The 15,897-nt window shown below is 40.0% G+C and overlaps 1 protein-coding gene across 3 annotated transcripts in view; it reads right to left on the bottom strand.

Annotated features, from left to right (window-relative positions):
* MASP1 (MBL associated serine protease 1) overlaps positions 1–15,897 on the bottom strand; it is a 145,163-nt gene that overhangs the window by 61,746 nt on the left and 67,520 nt on the right. For all 3 annotated transcript variants that reach the window (XM_077487570.1, XM_077487571.1, XM_077487572.1), the window contains exons 5-8: positions 10,859–11,055; positions 9,211–9,358; positions 8,860–8,978; positions 279–357 (exon numbers count right to left, since the gene is read on the bottom strand). In XM_077487570.1, coding sequence (XP_077343696.1) covers positions 279–357; positions 8,860–8,978; positions 9,211–9,358; positions 10,859–11,055 — 543 coding nt within the window. The remainder of the gene's footprint in view (positions 1–278; positions 358–8,859; positions 8,979–9,210; positions 9,359–10,858; positions 11,056–15,897) is intronic.

Genomic DNA, 15,897 nt, shown 5'->3' with positions numbered 1-15,897 from the left:
TGTATACAAATGTAGAACACCAATAAACGGTGTCAGCAGACCATACAGCCAGGACAGAAGGTAAGTAAAATGTTAATCCTAGAGAAAGAAAAGTGTCTATGGATCTAATTGTTTGCTATGGATGACACAATTAATTAGAATGCACATATGATTATATAACTTTATATAACCTAGGATATCATATCAGCTCTGTGCTGCATAGAATTACCCACAAACTGTCCAGTTTTACCAGGTGTAAAAAACATTCATGAGTATATGCAGAAATTGCAGTCTCTTACTTTGGCATCTTGGGACCTGGTTACTCCACGTTCCATCTTTCCTGCACTCAATCTGGAAACTGTCCATCTCAACATTGTCCTAGGTTAGAATGACAACATTTAACATTCTGATATAGAAAATGCTTTGAAAGACACACCAATGCTGAGTAAGTAGTCCTGACTCCTGAATACCACTGACTCATACTCATAAGAGATAAATAAATTTCTACATTTCTTATTATTTTCTACAGGGAAGAGATAAGCAAACTTTTACAAATTTGCCTAGTTCAATTTGAGTTCAGAAATATAGGCTGAATCCTAATTCTCGATTGACAATAGAATCAACAGTATTATAGAGTTATACATTTCTATGGTAATTCATACTTACATCAAACTAGTTTCACAATCACAAACATGATGTAAGTTTGATGTAAGTGCATTTCTTTTAATAAAACGAGTTACCTGAAAGATTTTTACAGTATTGGAGGCTCTCTATTGACCTTTGTTCCTACATCTGGAGATTGCTATTGTAACTTGAATGGAGTTTGGCAATGTATGGCAGCTTTTGAGCACAAAAAGCGAGACTTGCCAGACACGAGAGTGAATGGCAACATGATTTGGTGAGCCTCATTCTTTTGGGAATTGAATCAGCATAGATCACTTTGGTGGAGGACTTATGGTGTTTGATTTTGCATTCCAGTTACACTTGTTTTCTTAATCGTATATCACGGGACACAGAGCCATAGTAATTACTATGTGGGCTATAGGCCACCTTCAGGTGATGAACACTGGCACACCCTAAACAGGAAGTTTCCTCCCTATATAACCCCTCCCACTTCTGGGAGTAAGTCAGTTTTTTGCGCCAGTGTCTAAGGTGTTGTTCACGAGTAAAGATGTGCTTTGCTGAGCTCCACTGGAGCAATCCTTTCTGGGGCTAGCTATGCAGCCAGATCCATTCAAAGTGTCTTTTCAGGCCTAATTGAATGGTACCCGGGCCTTGGGGTGGAAGAAACAAGGTTTAGCCCATAACACTTCTCTTTTTAGGGAGCTGGAACCCAGGATCCAGTGCTTTGGTGTTTTCAGCCATAAAGTTTTTACTTTGGGGTGCTTTACAGGTCCAGGGGTGTGGGTCCCCGGTTCCTGAAGGTTTTGTAATGGAGCCCACCATGAGGGGTGAAGATTGGGTCTGTTGGTTTTACCACAGAAATCCCTGCGGTGGGAAAGGTAAGTGGAGGTTTCTAAGGAATTTGGAAATTTTCTTATGAAATGTCTTCTTTAAAAAAAGTAAACGTTGTCATGCCTAAGAGTCACCACTGGGGGCTGTATAGAGCATGTACCTAGATCACTCTGTGTCAGCAGAAGCAGGCTTGCCTCCGGGCGAGCAGCTCAGACCTCCAGTAAGATTGGGGGGATTTTCTTCCACTAAACACCCCCCCTACTTGGACAAAGCTACTATTCTTTTTCACCACCCCTGCACGGCGGGTTGCCACAGGTCTCCTCCTCGCCACTACCCACACACATGGCAATCCCGTCAGATTGGAGGCCTGCGCTTGCACGGGAAAACCCTCTTTTGGTTGGGGTGGCGCAATGTGACGGAAGGGGTGGGGCTTAGCGTGGTGTTGACGTGCAGCAACGTCCAGCGCAGGAATATATTTAAAAGCTCAATTTTTGCAGGCTGCAGATGTTGGAGGGACACAAGAGCAAAAATGGCATGTAAGAGGTTGGTGAAACAGGCATTCCCTTGGCACATTTACTAATAGAATCAGGCTGAGCTTTAATAGCAGCAGCAGCAGTTGCTGGACTATTGCTCAAGCAGTGGATGTGATTTCTTTGTGTAGTACCCTTGCATTTGTGCATCGGGCTATGGTCAAAAAGGGCTAAAAGGGTCTCTCTCAAACTCTGGAAAGCCTACTCATCTCTACAATGGCATCCTCCCCTGAGAGGGGGTGGCTGGTCAGAATGAGCATCGGGGCCATGAAATGTTTGCAACTGTTTTCAACACTGCAGCCCCTGTCTGTATTACTAAAGAGGTCTTTTTCCTCAGCCATGATAGGATTGTAAAAAAAGGTTAGCGGCTTTAATCGCATCCCAGTGTGGAACAAAATGCGAAAAGTTGCCTTCCATTACACAGGACCCTCAAACTGAGGAACTGGGGGTGGGAGAAGATGAATTCCCTCAGGGGACCATGGTGAGGCTGATGACTCCTCTTCTGAGTGGTCAGATGCGGGGGGATCAGCTTCACAATCTGTAAGACTTATGGTGAAATTTTTTACCGAATGGTCTGCTCCACATTTATGTACCCTTAACTGAGTGTTTGGGTTCGCTAAAGCCTCCTCAAGCAGTGCATGCCTTTCCTGTGATTCATTGCTGAAAAATCTTTTTGTATCTGAGTGGAATCTTTTTTCCTCCTAAAAAGTTTTTCACACTTTATCCTATGGAGGAAAAAATTCACTAAAGGTGGGGATATCAGCAATTGGCGCTGCTATATCCTCTGTGTATAAAAGTTTGACTTGTCCGGCAGACAATGCTCAAATGCTTAGGGATCCAATGGATAAAAAGTTGGAATTCCTATTAAAAAACACCTTTTTCTGTGGCAGGTTTAGTGTTTCAGCCTGCGCTGACAGTAATTGGTCAATCCTTGAGAGACCAGTTTAAACAGGTGTTCAAGGTTATCCTGTTCAGCGGGCCCAAGATCTTGCAAGCTACTAGCAGCTTTATGTTTGCAATAGTCGCTATGAGAGATTCTATCCTTCAGGCATTGCACCTTTTACTAAGCGTCATGCAAGAAGCTCCTGGCTAGTCTTCCTTTTTGCAGTGAAACGGCTGTTTGGGGATGATTTGGGTAATACATCCAAAGAATTTCTAGTGAAAAAGAACCACTTTGCCATTTAAGAAAAGGAGTAAATGTATTTCAATTTAACATGCTCCTTCTGCATTGCCAGGGGCATCAGCCTTCAGGCAGTTACAACGGCCTCCGCCATCAAGTTCAAGAGATAATTCTCAGGGTCAACACCAGGGACAAAAGAAGTCTTGGGGGAGGCAACCTACAAAATACTAAAGCCTCCTTATGAGGAGGTGCCCCCGCTCGCTCGAGTAGGGGGAATACATCTGCAGTTCTCAAGGGTCTGGCAGGAAGAGTGTCGAGACAGATGGGGGACTTTCTCAATAGCTCCAGGGTACAAACTGGAGTTCCAAGAGTTCCCTTCTCCTTGTTTTCTCAGATCAAACATTCCTAAGGATCCAGAGAAAAATAAGTCTTTCTTCAAGCATTGGACCATCTTTTGGGAAAAAGTGATCATGGTGGTCCCCATGAAAGAGCAGGGGTTGGGGTTTTGTTCAAATCTTTTTTCACTGTGCCAAAACTGAATGGAGATGTCAAACCCATTCTGGATCTCAAAAATCTAAACCGGTTCCTGAACATCCACTCTTTTTTTGAATGGAGTCAATCCAATCAGTTGTCTCCATCCTACAAGGAGGAGAACTTCTGGCGTCAATCAACATCAAGGATGCATACCTCCATGTGCCTATTTCCCTGCTCACCAGTAATATATACTTTTCAAGGTAGAATCCTCATTTTCAGTTTGTAGCTCTGCTTTTCGGTCTAGCTACTGCACTTTGAGCGTTTATAAAGGTTCCGGCCCCTCCTCTAGCCAGATTAAGGGCCCAAGGTATAACGAAAATAGTTTACCTAGACGATCTGCTCTTATTAGACCAGTCGGTAGCCCGCTTAGACCAAAGTATGATCACCACACTCAACTACCTGGAATGCCTAGGTTGGATTCTCAACCTAGAGAAATCTTCCTTAAAACCATGAAAGAGGTTAGAATACTTGGGTCTGATCCTAGATACACCCAGAAAAGGGTATTCTTGCCCCAGGCAAAGATCAGTGCCATTAAGGAACTGAAAAATGGAAGAGGAATGGTGCCTTCTAAATGCAGTAAAATGGTAAATTTTAATAAAATTAAAAAAATAAATACACTCACAAAAGTGATTCATAGGTGGGCATTGTAATAATTTCAGCATCCGCTAGTCGCCGTCAGAGAGGGGAGGCCATCAGCTGTAAATATGGCAGGGGGATAGATGATGTGAATGGTCCCAGGCCCGGAAACACCGCTGGATATGATGTTTCCAGTGGTTGTGGAGCGCAAACACTAGGCACCAGCACTGGTTATTTTTTCCATAAAGGAACTGATTCAGGTGGTCGAAGCAAGATGAATCCTTCTATTCAGCTTTGCATGAGGTTGTTGGGAAAGATGGTGGCTTCATTCAAGGCCATTCCAGTTTCATTCAAGACTGCTGCAAAACAGTATCCTATCGGCTTGGAACAAGAAGGTTCATGCTCTAGATTTCCCAATGTGTCTGACTCCAAATGTGCACTGGAGCCTCAGTTTATGGTTAATAACCAAAAATCTGAAAAGGGGAAAATCCTTCCTACCGTTACCTGGGAAGTGGTAACAACATATGTCAACCTTTTTTAGGTTGGGGAGCAGTCCTGGGAGAGGCAACTGTCCAAGAGAAGTGGTCCAAATCAGAAATTACCTTGCCCATTAACATTCTAGAAATTCGGACAGAGCACTTGGCCCTGAGGGCCTGAACATTCAGTTTACAAAATTGTCCTGTCAGGATCCAATCTGACAATGCCACAGCCATGGCCTATATCAATTACCAAGGGGACACAAGAAGTTGTGCGGCCCAGAGAGAGGTGAATCATATACTATCTTGGACAGAAAACAATGTACTCCTTCATTCTAGGAATAGAACATTGTCAGGCGGAATACTTGAGTCGCCAGCAGTTGTTCCAGGGAGAATGGTTCCTTCACCCTGATATCTTCCTGTCAATATGCCAAAGATAGGGGATCCCAAATCTGTTTGTGTCTAGGTTCAACAAAGAAATGGACAACTTTGTGTCAAGAACAAAGGATCCGCTAGCATGTGGAACAGATACCTTTGTGTTTCTGTGGAATCAGTTTTCACTGATTTATGCATTCCCTCCTATTCTGACTGCTTCCACAACTTCAGAAATTAAGCTGGCCTTGAGTACTTTCAGAGGCCAGGTCTCAACCTTATTGGTATTGTTTCAACTACCACTTGCTTCACATTCTTTGGTTCGTAGTTTTTTCTGGGGGTAACATGGCCTAATCCCCCGGGTAGGTCACCCCTGAACCCTTGGGACTTGAATTTAGTTCTGTTGGCATTACAAAAACAGCCTTTTTGAGCCGATATGACATATTCCCTTGGTCCTTTTGACAAGGAAACTAGTTTTTCTGGTAACCTTATCTTCTGCAAGAAGGGTATAAGAGTTGGCTGCTCTTTCTTGTAAAGAGCCATACCGTATATACTCGAGTATAGGCCGACCCGAATATAAGCCGAGGCCCCCAATTTACCCCCAAAAAAACTGGCAAACTTATTGACTCGTGTATAAGCCGAGGGTAAGACATGCCTGTCCATCCCTGTGTGTGTGTCCGTCCATCCCTGTGTGTCCGTCCATCCCTGTGTGTCCGTCCATCCATCCCTGTGTGTGTGTGTGTGTGTGTGTGTGTGTGTGTGTGTGTGTGTGTGTGTGTGTGTGTGTGTGTGTGTGTGTGTGTGTGTGTCCAGCCTACCTGTGTCCTGAGCCTTTGTCCCGAGCCTCCGTCCCGTGCCGAGCCTCCTTGCCTCCGTGCCTCGCCGCCGTGCCTCGCCGCCATGCCATGCCTTGCCTCCGGTCCCGTCCCGTGCCGTGCCGTCCTGTGCCTTGCCTCCGTCCCATGCCCTCTTCGTTCGTCGGCGCCTCGGCGGCCATTGTAAAATTCAAAAGCTGCGCCGCCGCCTTCGCCTGTGATAGGCGGAACACTGAATTTCCCAGCAGCCTGTGTTCCGCCTATCACGTACATCGTATCATCCTCGTCCGTAGTACGAGGATGATACGAAGTCCGTGATAGGCGGAACACAGGCTGCTGGGAAATTCAGTGTTCCGCCTATCACAGGCGAAGGGGGAGCCGGAGGCGCGGCTTTTGAATCAGAATGGCCGCTGTCTGTCTGCTCGACACGCTGATCGAGCGGGCAGACAGCGATGACTCGAGTATAAGCCGAGGGGGGCACTTTCAGCCTCAAAAAAGAGGCTGAAAATCTCGGCTTATACTCGAGTATATACGGTATTATTATTCACAAGGATAAGGTAGTATTGCGTCCTCATCCTAACTTTCTACTGAAGGTAGTGTCAGGTTTTTATCTAAACCAGGATATTGTTCTATCTTAATTTTTTTCCAGAACCCTGTTCTATGGATGAAAAATCACTACATTCTCCTGATGTTGTTAGAGCAGTCAAGGTCTACTTAAAGGCGACTGCTCAGATTCGAAAAATGTATGTTTTGTTTGTGTTGCCTGAAGGTCCTAAAAGAGGACAGGCAGCATCGAAATCTACTATTTGTCAATGGATTCAACAAGTAATCATTTTAGCTTATGGTTTAAAGAGGTAGATTCCACCCTCTCAAATCAAAGCGCACTCCTCCGGGGCTGTTAGTGCTTCCTAGGCAGTGCATCATCAAGCCTCCATGGCTCAAATTTGTAAGGCCGCAACTTGGTTTTCAGTCTATACATTTACCAGATTCTATCAGGTGGATGTAAAAAGACACAAGGATGTCCCCTTTGGGCGCAGTGTGCTGCAGGCAGCAGTATAAGTCCTCTGATCTCATGTTGCCCTACTTTTGTTGTGTCTCCCTCCCGTCAGTTGGCATTGCTCTGGGACATCCCACATAGCAATTACTGTGGCTCTGTGTGTATGATTAAGAAAATAGGATTTTTACAGCTTACCTGTAAAATCCTTTTCTTTGAAGTACATCACGGGACACAGAGGTCCCTCCCCTCTTTCTGGCTTACACATGTATGCAACTTCCTGTTTAGGGTGTGCCAGTGTCCATTACCTGAAGGTGGCTTATAACCCCCATAGTAATTAATATGGCTCTGTGTCCCATGATGTACTTCAAAGAAAAGGATTTAAAAGGTAAGCTGTTATAAAAATCCAATTTTTTTACACTTGGCTGGCCTTGAGATTTCACAAATAACTTTTTTTTATATATATTTTGGGCACATTCCTATTAAGTTCTATTTAATTAAGAATAGGATTTGTTTATTCACAATAAGTGCGCTACTATTAAATGTTTGTTTGTATTATATTTCACCTATTGTGTTTGGATATTTTTTTAAAGTAGCAGCATTGATTTGGTATTTGTTCACTTATCTATGAACACAATGTTCACATTTGTAAATTATTTAGTCTTGTTTTTTTCCCCATTAGGGAGGATTCCACCTCATTTCCAGTGATGGTGGTCACTGGCCACTGTGTCAGTCAGTGAGGGAAACACAAAAGCAGCAGAAACAAAATTATTTAGTAGAATTGGGAAAGGTTAGAACCTGTGTCAGTTTTTTTTTATTGTTTTCTGCATCTATACTGGGGAGATTTCCTTCACTTCCTGTCCCAGTGATGATGATAATCACTAGGGCAGGAAAAAAAATGAAAGTCTCTCTGCTGGGGCCACCACTATTTTACAGGATTATTTAAAAAAAGGCATTAATAAATGCTACTCAAAAGTGTAAAACAGTGGTCTATTTGTGTCAAAAACCAAAAAAAGTGCTGATGTGCATAGTATGTCTCTACGAAAAGAAATTACATAAATAAATACATTGAAAAAAACAGCAAGAGAAAAAACAATAAATAAATAAACCAAATTGTGATGTCACTCAAAGTAAAATAAATAATAGTCCATAAATGGATTTCAAAGTGAAAGTGTCACTTTAAAGTGAAGCTATGTACTACTAAAGTGAATCCGTGACAAGCCAATCTCCACAGCAAAAGTGATGTCCAAGTGTCCACTGAGCACACTAGGTGATTACCTTACAGCTGTAAGGTATACAGCATATATAGTCTTTGAGGAAACACAGGGAAACCAGGCAGGGAACTTCAAACTCTTGTAACCTCACCGCCGTCCAACATGGGGTTAATCCACAGGATTAAATCAAAGGAGATACTCCGAAAATAAACATAAAGCCCGCCATAGTGTAGTAGTTTTGCATAAAACAATTATTTAAAATAAATTAAAACTGCTCACACATTGCAGATAAAAAAAAATCCCACGGTAACAGACTACGAGTATCCTGCTCGTGTGCGAACGTCACTTCCGGTGTCCATAGCTTCACTTTAAAGTGACACTTTCACTTTGGATTCCATTTATGGACTATTATTTATTTTACTTTAAGTGACATCACCATTTGGTTTATTTATTTATTGTTTTTTCTCTTGCAGTTTTTTTCAATTTATTTATTTATGTAATTTCTTTTCGTAGAGACATACTATGCACATCAGCACTTTTTTGGTTTTTGACACATAGACCACTGTTTTACACTTTTGATTGATTTAATATTAAGGATATATTCCTCTTAAGTATTCGGATATTTATATATTCACTTACGTGTGGGAGCGCAACACCATCTTTTAATTATCACATTTTTCTGTATGAGAGTGTTTAGCTCATAAGGTGTGTGCAGCATTCATATAGACATTATCTCTTTTTTTTGCCTCATATATAGCGCAGGAGCTCATATATATATAATAAATGCTACTCACCTTTAGAACCCGATATCCAGGGTTACATGTAATCACAGCTTGGTCTTTAAAAGTGTACTTTGTTTGTGAAGGTTCAATTTTCCCATTTGAGGGTTCCTGAAGATCAGGGCATGAAATGCCTAAAATGACAAGTACCAGTGATTTGGTGAGTCCTTACTTTTTTGACCTAACTGTCATCAAGAAGTAGCTGATCGTAATTACAGGTTGTGATGAATATATGATCATATTACATATCTAATTCACAAATACTTGGATATTTGATATAACAACAATCTACTCTACATAAGCTCTCCTGATAAGCTCTCCAGAGCTGACACATAAAGTACATTAGATAAGTTTAAGGAGTCTTACCTGTGACTGTGTAAGACAGCTTCCATCCTCCATTTTCTCCAGAACCGTCACTGTGAAACAAGATCTGAACACTGTTGCTTCCAGTTTCTATTCTTCCTGGTGATTTATCTCCACAAGTTGGACCAAATTCTTTTTTCCCAGCTTTGATCTAGTCAAACATAAGTCAGACAATGGCAAGATGATTTTTTATTCTTATTAGTCAAACTGTGTTAATTAAAAATAGGGCTTGCCTATAAGGAATACATATTGAGCTTTTTAAACTAGGAAGGGACACTTCCTGCCCACTGCTAGGCACAGCATTAGGATAAGCATTAGGATAAGCAAAGAAATTGCAAGAGGTTGCTGGTGATATTTCATAGCTACAGATCTTCGTAACAGCTAACACAAACTTTCATTCATTCCTTTAGAATAAAATAGTACTCCAAATTATAGCAGCATGTATTGATTCCCCTTTGACGATTGGGTTTTTTCAGCAGCTTTAGCCTGGGTTCACACTGCTGGGGTGTGAGACACACATGCAATTCGCACAGGAATTGCAACAAATCGCGATGCACTTTAAACCGATTGCAGGGTGTCGTTAACTTGATAAACACTCTGCAATCGGTTCACATTGGCGGTTTGCGATTTAGATGCAGCGCCGAATCCGCAGCAAATTCGCTGTGAATTTGCACATCTAGTGTAAACCCAAGTTTTTTCTAAGCAATTACATTTTTTTTAACATACAGTATGGCCTTCCAGTTGTTCTGGAACTAAAATTCTCATCATGCCTAATCATGTCTTTTAATGTCAGAGTTTTATAATGTCTCATGGGACGTGTAGATCTGCAAACAGCTGGAGGGCTGTCGTTTAGAGATCCCTGGTATACAGTATGCCTAAAATACATTTATAGATTACCCTTTTGGTACAACAGTTGGTTGCTCCATTTGCTGCACTTCTAGGAAAAATAAAAGTGAATTTGGCAAAACTGATTTAATGAATGTCTTTTTTGGTGTATATTTAGGGATTTGCTAATTGTTGTTCTTTGTACTTTACTTTATTTGGATATTTCATGTGTTTACAGATACTTTTAATATTTTATTTACCACATGCCACAACTTCAGCCCAGTGCTCAGGGGTCACAATAAAGGCAAGCCCTGCAATTTTCTGTTCAACAAGGTGAGGGTAGGGCCTTTGAGACAATAATAAGGAATAGCCAATATAGAAAGTTGTGTAAAGAGTTAAGCAGCAGAACAACATTCTGGAATCATTAATGTTAAATGCTTTGCTAAAGCCCCAAAAAAATAAAATAAAATAAAAATCTAGTAAAAAGGGGTGTGTTTTTATCCAAAGAGAAAAGATGCCCATCCTTGTAGGGTACTAGCAAAAAATCGAAACATCATGGGATTCGGAGGGTTATACCTAGCTGACCATCAACTATTTTTGTTTGCCACTGTCCAGTTCCTCATGACCTCCTGAAGTCAGCAGTATAATCAAATTTTATATGATTTTCTTCTGATAATATGTCCCTTAATGGTGAACAATAGAAACAAAGAATTCCTGATTTTACTTATCACTGCATACTATATACTAAATCTTGTAACCATTTGGGCAGTATGGGCTATTTATTGTCTTGATGGAAGCATGGATACAATAAGAACTAATGTTGTACCTTTAGGTAATCATATGGACAAGATACTTCTGGGTGGTCTTCAATATCAAATCTATCATCAAATTGAAGATTGACCACAAATCCTTCCTCCAGCTCAATTCTATACAGGCAGTCAGAGCTCTTGGGATACGAATTAGGATAATCTGCGCTTGAAATTGTTCCACTCCTTTGTGTATACAGATTATCGCTGCATTCCACTGTAAATAATAATATAAATGCAAAGCCATTATCATTACCACAGGCAACAGTTCCCTGCACAAATATTTGGGAAGATGAAGCTCCATTATTTTTTGAACATGTAAAGTGTTGTATCACTCTTAGCTATGCTGAAAGAAGTGTGTCTTTTGCAGAACTCAGTGATTCATCAAAGAAATTACTCTTCCCTTATTATACTTAGTCTCAGGTTTAAGTCAGACAAATAGAGCCTCAAAACAAGCTTCTTCTGTTGAAAATTCAAAATGTGAGATTAGGACAGTTTGTATCACAGGGCGACACTGTGGACAAACAAATATTAATGTGCCATCATCCCGATATAGGTTACAAAAGGAAAAAACAACGAATGTTTAGAGGACTTTTAAAGGCACATGAGTACTCCATCTAAAAATCATGAAAAAAAATGTTTTCAATTATTTAGTTTCCACAAAGTAACAAATAATTCAACAACAACATACATTACAGCAGTGATATTAAAAAGTGTATATAATGGACCTGACCCATAGAGCCTGATAACTATTAATTCTTAAAAAGGACTTATAGTTAGATATGTGTTGTGGTACTACAATACATGGTACAATGCCATACATTTAAATATTCAAAACAACAAAGTATATTCCAAAGGTCATGAATTGGGTTCCAAAAATTGTATCAGGCGTGGGGGTCCAGATCGAATCTAGAAAAGTGGCTCGACATGTTTCGCACTTCTGTAGCGCTTCTTCAGGAGCAGTTCACACGTAGGGAACAAAGATAGCAGTGTAGGAAATCTATCAGCTTGCTGGTAAGCAAGCGAGTAACACACTATTAGGAATTATGCCCAAAAGTAGCAGGTGGGTCCGGCGAATGACCCCTCTTATCCGGAGGTAGAGACCATAGCCCTATAAACAAAAGAGATGCTAGCATAAAATTAGTGCATCAAGTAGTCCATCAGCAGTTGTTTTGAATATTTAAATTTATGGCATTGTACCATGTATTGTAGTACCACACCACATATCTAACTATAAGTCCTTTTTAAGAATTAATAGTTATCAGGCTCTATGGGTCAGGTCCATTATATACACTTTTTAATATTACTGCTGTAATTTATGTTGTTGTTGAATTGTTTGTTACTTTGTGGAAACTAAATAATTAAAAAAATATATTTTCATGATTTTTAGACAGAGTACTCATGTGCCTTTCAAAGTCCTCTAAACATTAGTTGTTTTTTCCTTTTGTAAGCTTCTTCTGTTGTCTCTTTTGTTAACACATATGGTTCTGGGAATTCTTTGTCATGTATTTGTAAAACAAAGATTATATAATAAAAAATATTTATAAGCACGTTTATAAATATTTTAACTTTATTTTAAAAATAAATAAAATAAAATCAACCCAAATGGTTATAATTTCACCTCACTTTTCATATGTAAATAATAATTATTATTGTGCTTTGGGGGCCATGATATGTTGAGCACTGCTCACAATAATGTTAAATGAATAAACCACATTACTGTTATGCTAATTGTTAGTCTAGATAATGTTGAACATGGCGCGTTTCATGGTGACTGAATTTAGGTACATGCAGTACTACAGCTACTCAATGATATATTTCTGGCTGCAGTCATTTAAATTTACCCCAGGGAATGATTTAATTTATCAAACTTAGTCAATGGTGTCGCCTGCAATTCCCTCCCACAATCCTGCTGTTAAACAGCAGACCCTCAGCTCAATAACATTCATAAACTTTATTACTAAAGCCAGTAGGTATGTGCTTGTGTTTTATTTCATTAAACATTTTTTTTCATTGTGTTGGTGTTTTTTTTACTTTTAAAAAAGGGTTTTAAAAGGGTTACCAATGCATGTTATTATAAAAAGGGTCTCAAAATTCCACGATAAGTCCCTCTATAATACCCATCTGCCCTTCTATTTTGGAGACACTGAGCTGGGGAGGAAGCCCTTGTTCTTCAACACTGAGGCAAATGTCCTCTGAGGAAAATCAATAATGGTGTCCAGTTAGGTAGTTCATGTCAATCATGGTGTCCAGAAATACAATCCATGCCAATCACGATGACATGTCTTCCACTATTCTGTACAAGTGACACTCACAATGCTAGATTACAGATTCCCAGCTGGGATAATACCTCTGGAAATCCTGGGTGATAACATTGACCAAATTTTATCAAATACATCATTCAAATTAAGTAAACGCAAACATTGCAAATGTTTGCTTCTAGTTTCTTAGAACTGAATCTGTAGAATTTCCCATTAGAGCATGTAATGCTGGATTTGTGTATTTAAGATATCCCAACAACTGTTCAAATTCTAAGTATCTATGTTTGACCTGTTTGTAGCTTCTTGCAATTGCCTGTACAGCAGAGTGGGAGAAGAAAAAGCAGAAAGGAGCCAGTCAGCTGTGTTCATGTGCTTGTGTGGGAAATTTCTAATTCCCTTGGCTCCCAAGGTTCTTGTCATTTACTATTTAGTAGATGTACTCAAGGACCCCTCTAATCCATCAGTGCATCTCATTATTAGCAGTATTGACTCTTTAACAGAAAGAATAAGACAATGCATAGATGATTTTTTGAAACAACTTAAATGATGCATAGATGCATATTAAGCATAGAAAAATGTACTCTGGTTTTAATGTTCTTAAAACCATAAAATATAATTATGGTTACCTTTTGGTCACTGTAAAGAGAAAAATGGATGAATTGGGGCAACAGGATTTTATCGATACTGTCAAAGGACATTACAAAGTTTTTTTTTTAATTTTTGTGTACAACATTACTATATCAATACTGTGCTTTCAAATACCCTATAAAATGCACTCTAAGGAAAACCATCTCGCATATGCTCAATATGTGCTCAATACTGCAAGACATCAATTGGGGCCAAATCCTAGAAACATTGAACACAGAGGAAAAATTGGAATGTTTTAGGAACATATTAAACAAAGGCTTAAAGCGGGAGTCCGCCGTTTTTTTTTTTTAAAGCCAGCAGCTACAAATACTGCAGCTGCTGACTTTTAAAATAGTGACACTTACCCGCCCAGCGCGCCCGTGATGTCAGCACCCGAAGCTGATCTCTCGATCGTCTCTCGGGTGCTGCCGCCGCCATCTTGGTTATGGGAATCAGGAAGTGGAGCCTTTCGGCTTCATTTCCCGGTTCCCTACTGCGCATGCGTGAGTCGCGCTGCGCAAACAGGATGGTCCCCGCTGTCTCTGGGATCCGTGTGTTTCCCAGCAGGCAACGGGGGACTTTCGGAAAGGGGTGTAGATTCTGAGGAAAGGGGCGTACCTTCTGCAGAATCTACGCCGGAAGTGGGTACAGATACCTGTACTGTACAGGTACCTGCACCCCCCTCCCCCCTGAAAGGTGCCAATTGTGGCGCCGGAGGGGGGGAGGATTCCAATGAGCGGACGGTCCACTTTAGGGTGGACCTACGCTTTAACACAGTGCATTCCAATGGGAAATAAATATAGAAGAGCAAAGGTTAAACCTGGGTGGCTAGACCGTAATGTAAAAATTCTTATTAGAGAGAAAAAAATTGCCTTTAAAAAATATAAAGTGGTGGGAACATTATCAGCATTCCAACACTACAAGTAATACAATGAGAAGTGTAAGAACGAAATCAGGGTGGCTAAAAAGACTACAAGAGACACACAGAGGAAGAGAGTAAAAAAAGAAGAATTCTTTAGATTTATTAACAGTAAAAAAGTTAAATCAGAGCACATTGCCCACATAAAAGATGATGATGGGAGGATGATTACAGATGACACAGAAAAGACAACTGTACTAAATGCTTACTTCTCTTCAGTTTTTACACAGGAAAAGGAGGGATCTATTCACCACAGCAGTATTATTAGTAACACATCACATGATATACCCTCGTGGCCAGAGTCAAGGAAAGACTAGATAAGCTTAATACAAATAAGTCACCAGGTCCAGATGGCTTACACTCGAGAGTCCTCAAAGAACTCAATTGTTATAGTTAGACCATTGTTCCTAATCTTTACGGACAGCATACTGACACGAATTGTACCAGCTGATTGGAGAAAAGCCAATGTGGTATTAATATTCAAAAAAGGGCATAGACATATTCTGGGTAACTACAGGCCTAACATCAATAGTAGGTAAATGATTAGAGGGGATGATAAGGGACTAAATCCAAGAATTTGATGATGAAAACAGTATCATTAGTAGTAATCAGCATGGGTTTAGAAAAAATAGTTCAAATAAAAGCAAGTATATATTAAAATTAGTGCTCAGTATAGTTCCATAAAGTTCAACTGGTGTCTTGTAAAATTCAGCAACGTTCAGGATCCCAGCTCAAAAAAGAAGAAAAAAGTGAATTTCATGATCACATATAGGGGGCATGAACACAGAAGTCACCAGATATATGTGATCACGAAAGTCACTTTTTTCTTCTTTTTTGAGCTGGGATCCTGAACGTTGCTGAATTTTACAAGACACCAGTTGAACTTTATATATACTTGCTTTTGTTTGAACAATTTTTTCTACAATCTTTACAACCTTGACGGCTGAGGACTATTGAATATATACATAATTTAATGCGACCATTTGTTCGGTCTACAGTTATCTTTACAATGTGTGGTCTTTGTATGGTACATTTTATCTTATGTGAGGATTTGGACTGACAGCTGTAGGGCTTATTTGCACAAAAATTAATTTTTGCACTGTTTTGCACTTTATAACCTTTATTGTAGTATGTATGCACCTTACTGGTTTATAACTTAGACATGCACTTTATTAGTTTATAACCTTGCACATATATGCTTAAGTCACGTTAGCATTATAAGATTGAGACCTGAAACTTCTCTGCGTATACA

This window comes from Lithobates pipiens, unplaced genomic scaffold (genome assembly GCF_037356315.1).
Source record: "Lithobates pipiens isolate NorthernLeopardFrog02 unplaced genomic scaffold, aLitPip1_a1.2 Scaffold_18, whole genome shotgun sequence".
NCBI lineage: Eukaryota > Metazoa > Chordata > Amphibia > Anura > Ranidae > Lithobates > Lithobates pipiens.
Note: the sequence above shows the minus strand (reverse complement) of the source record. Positions and strands in the feature narration are given on the sequence as shown.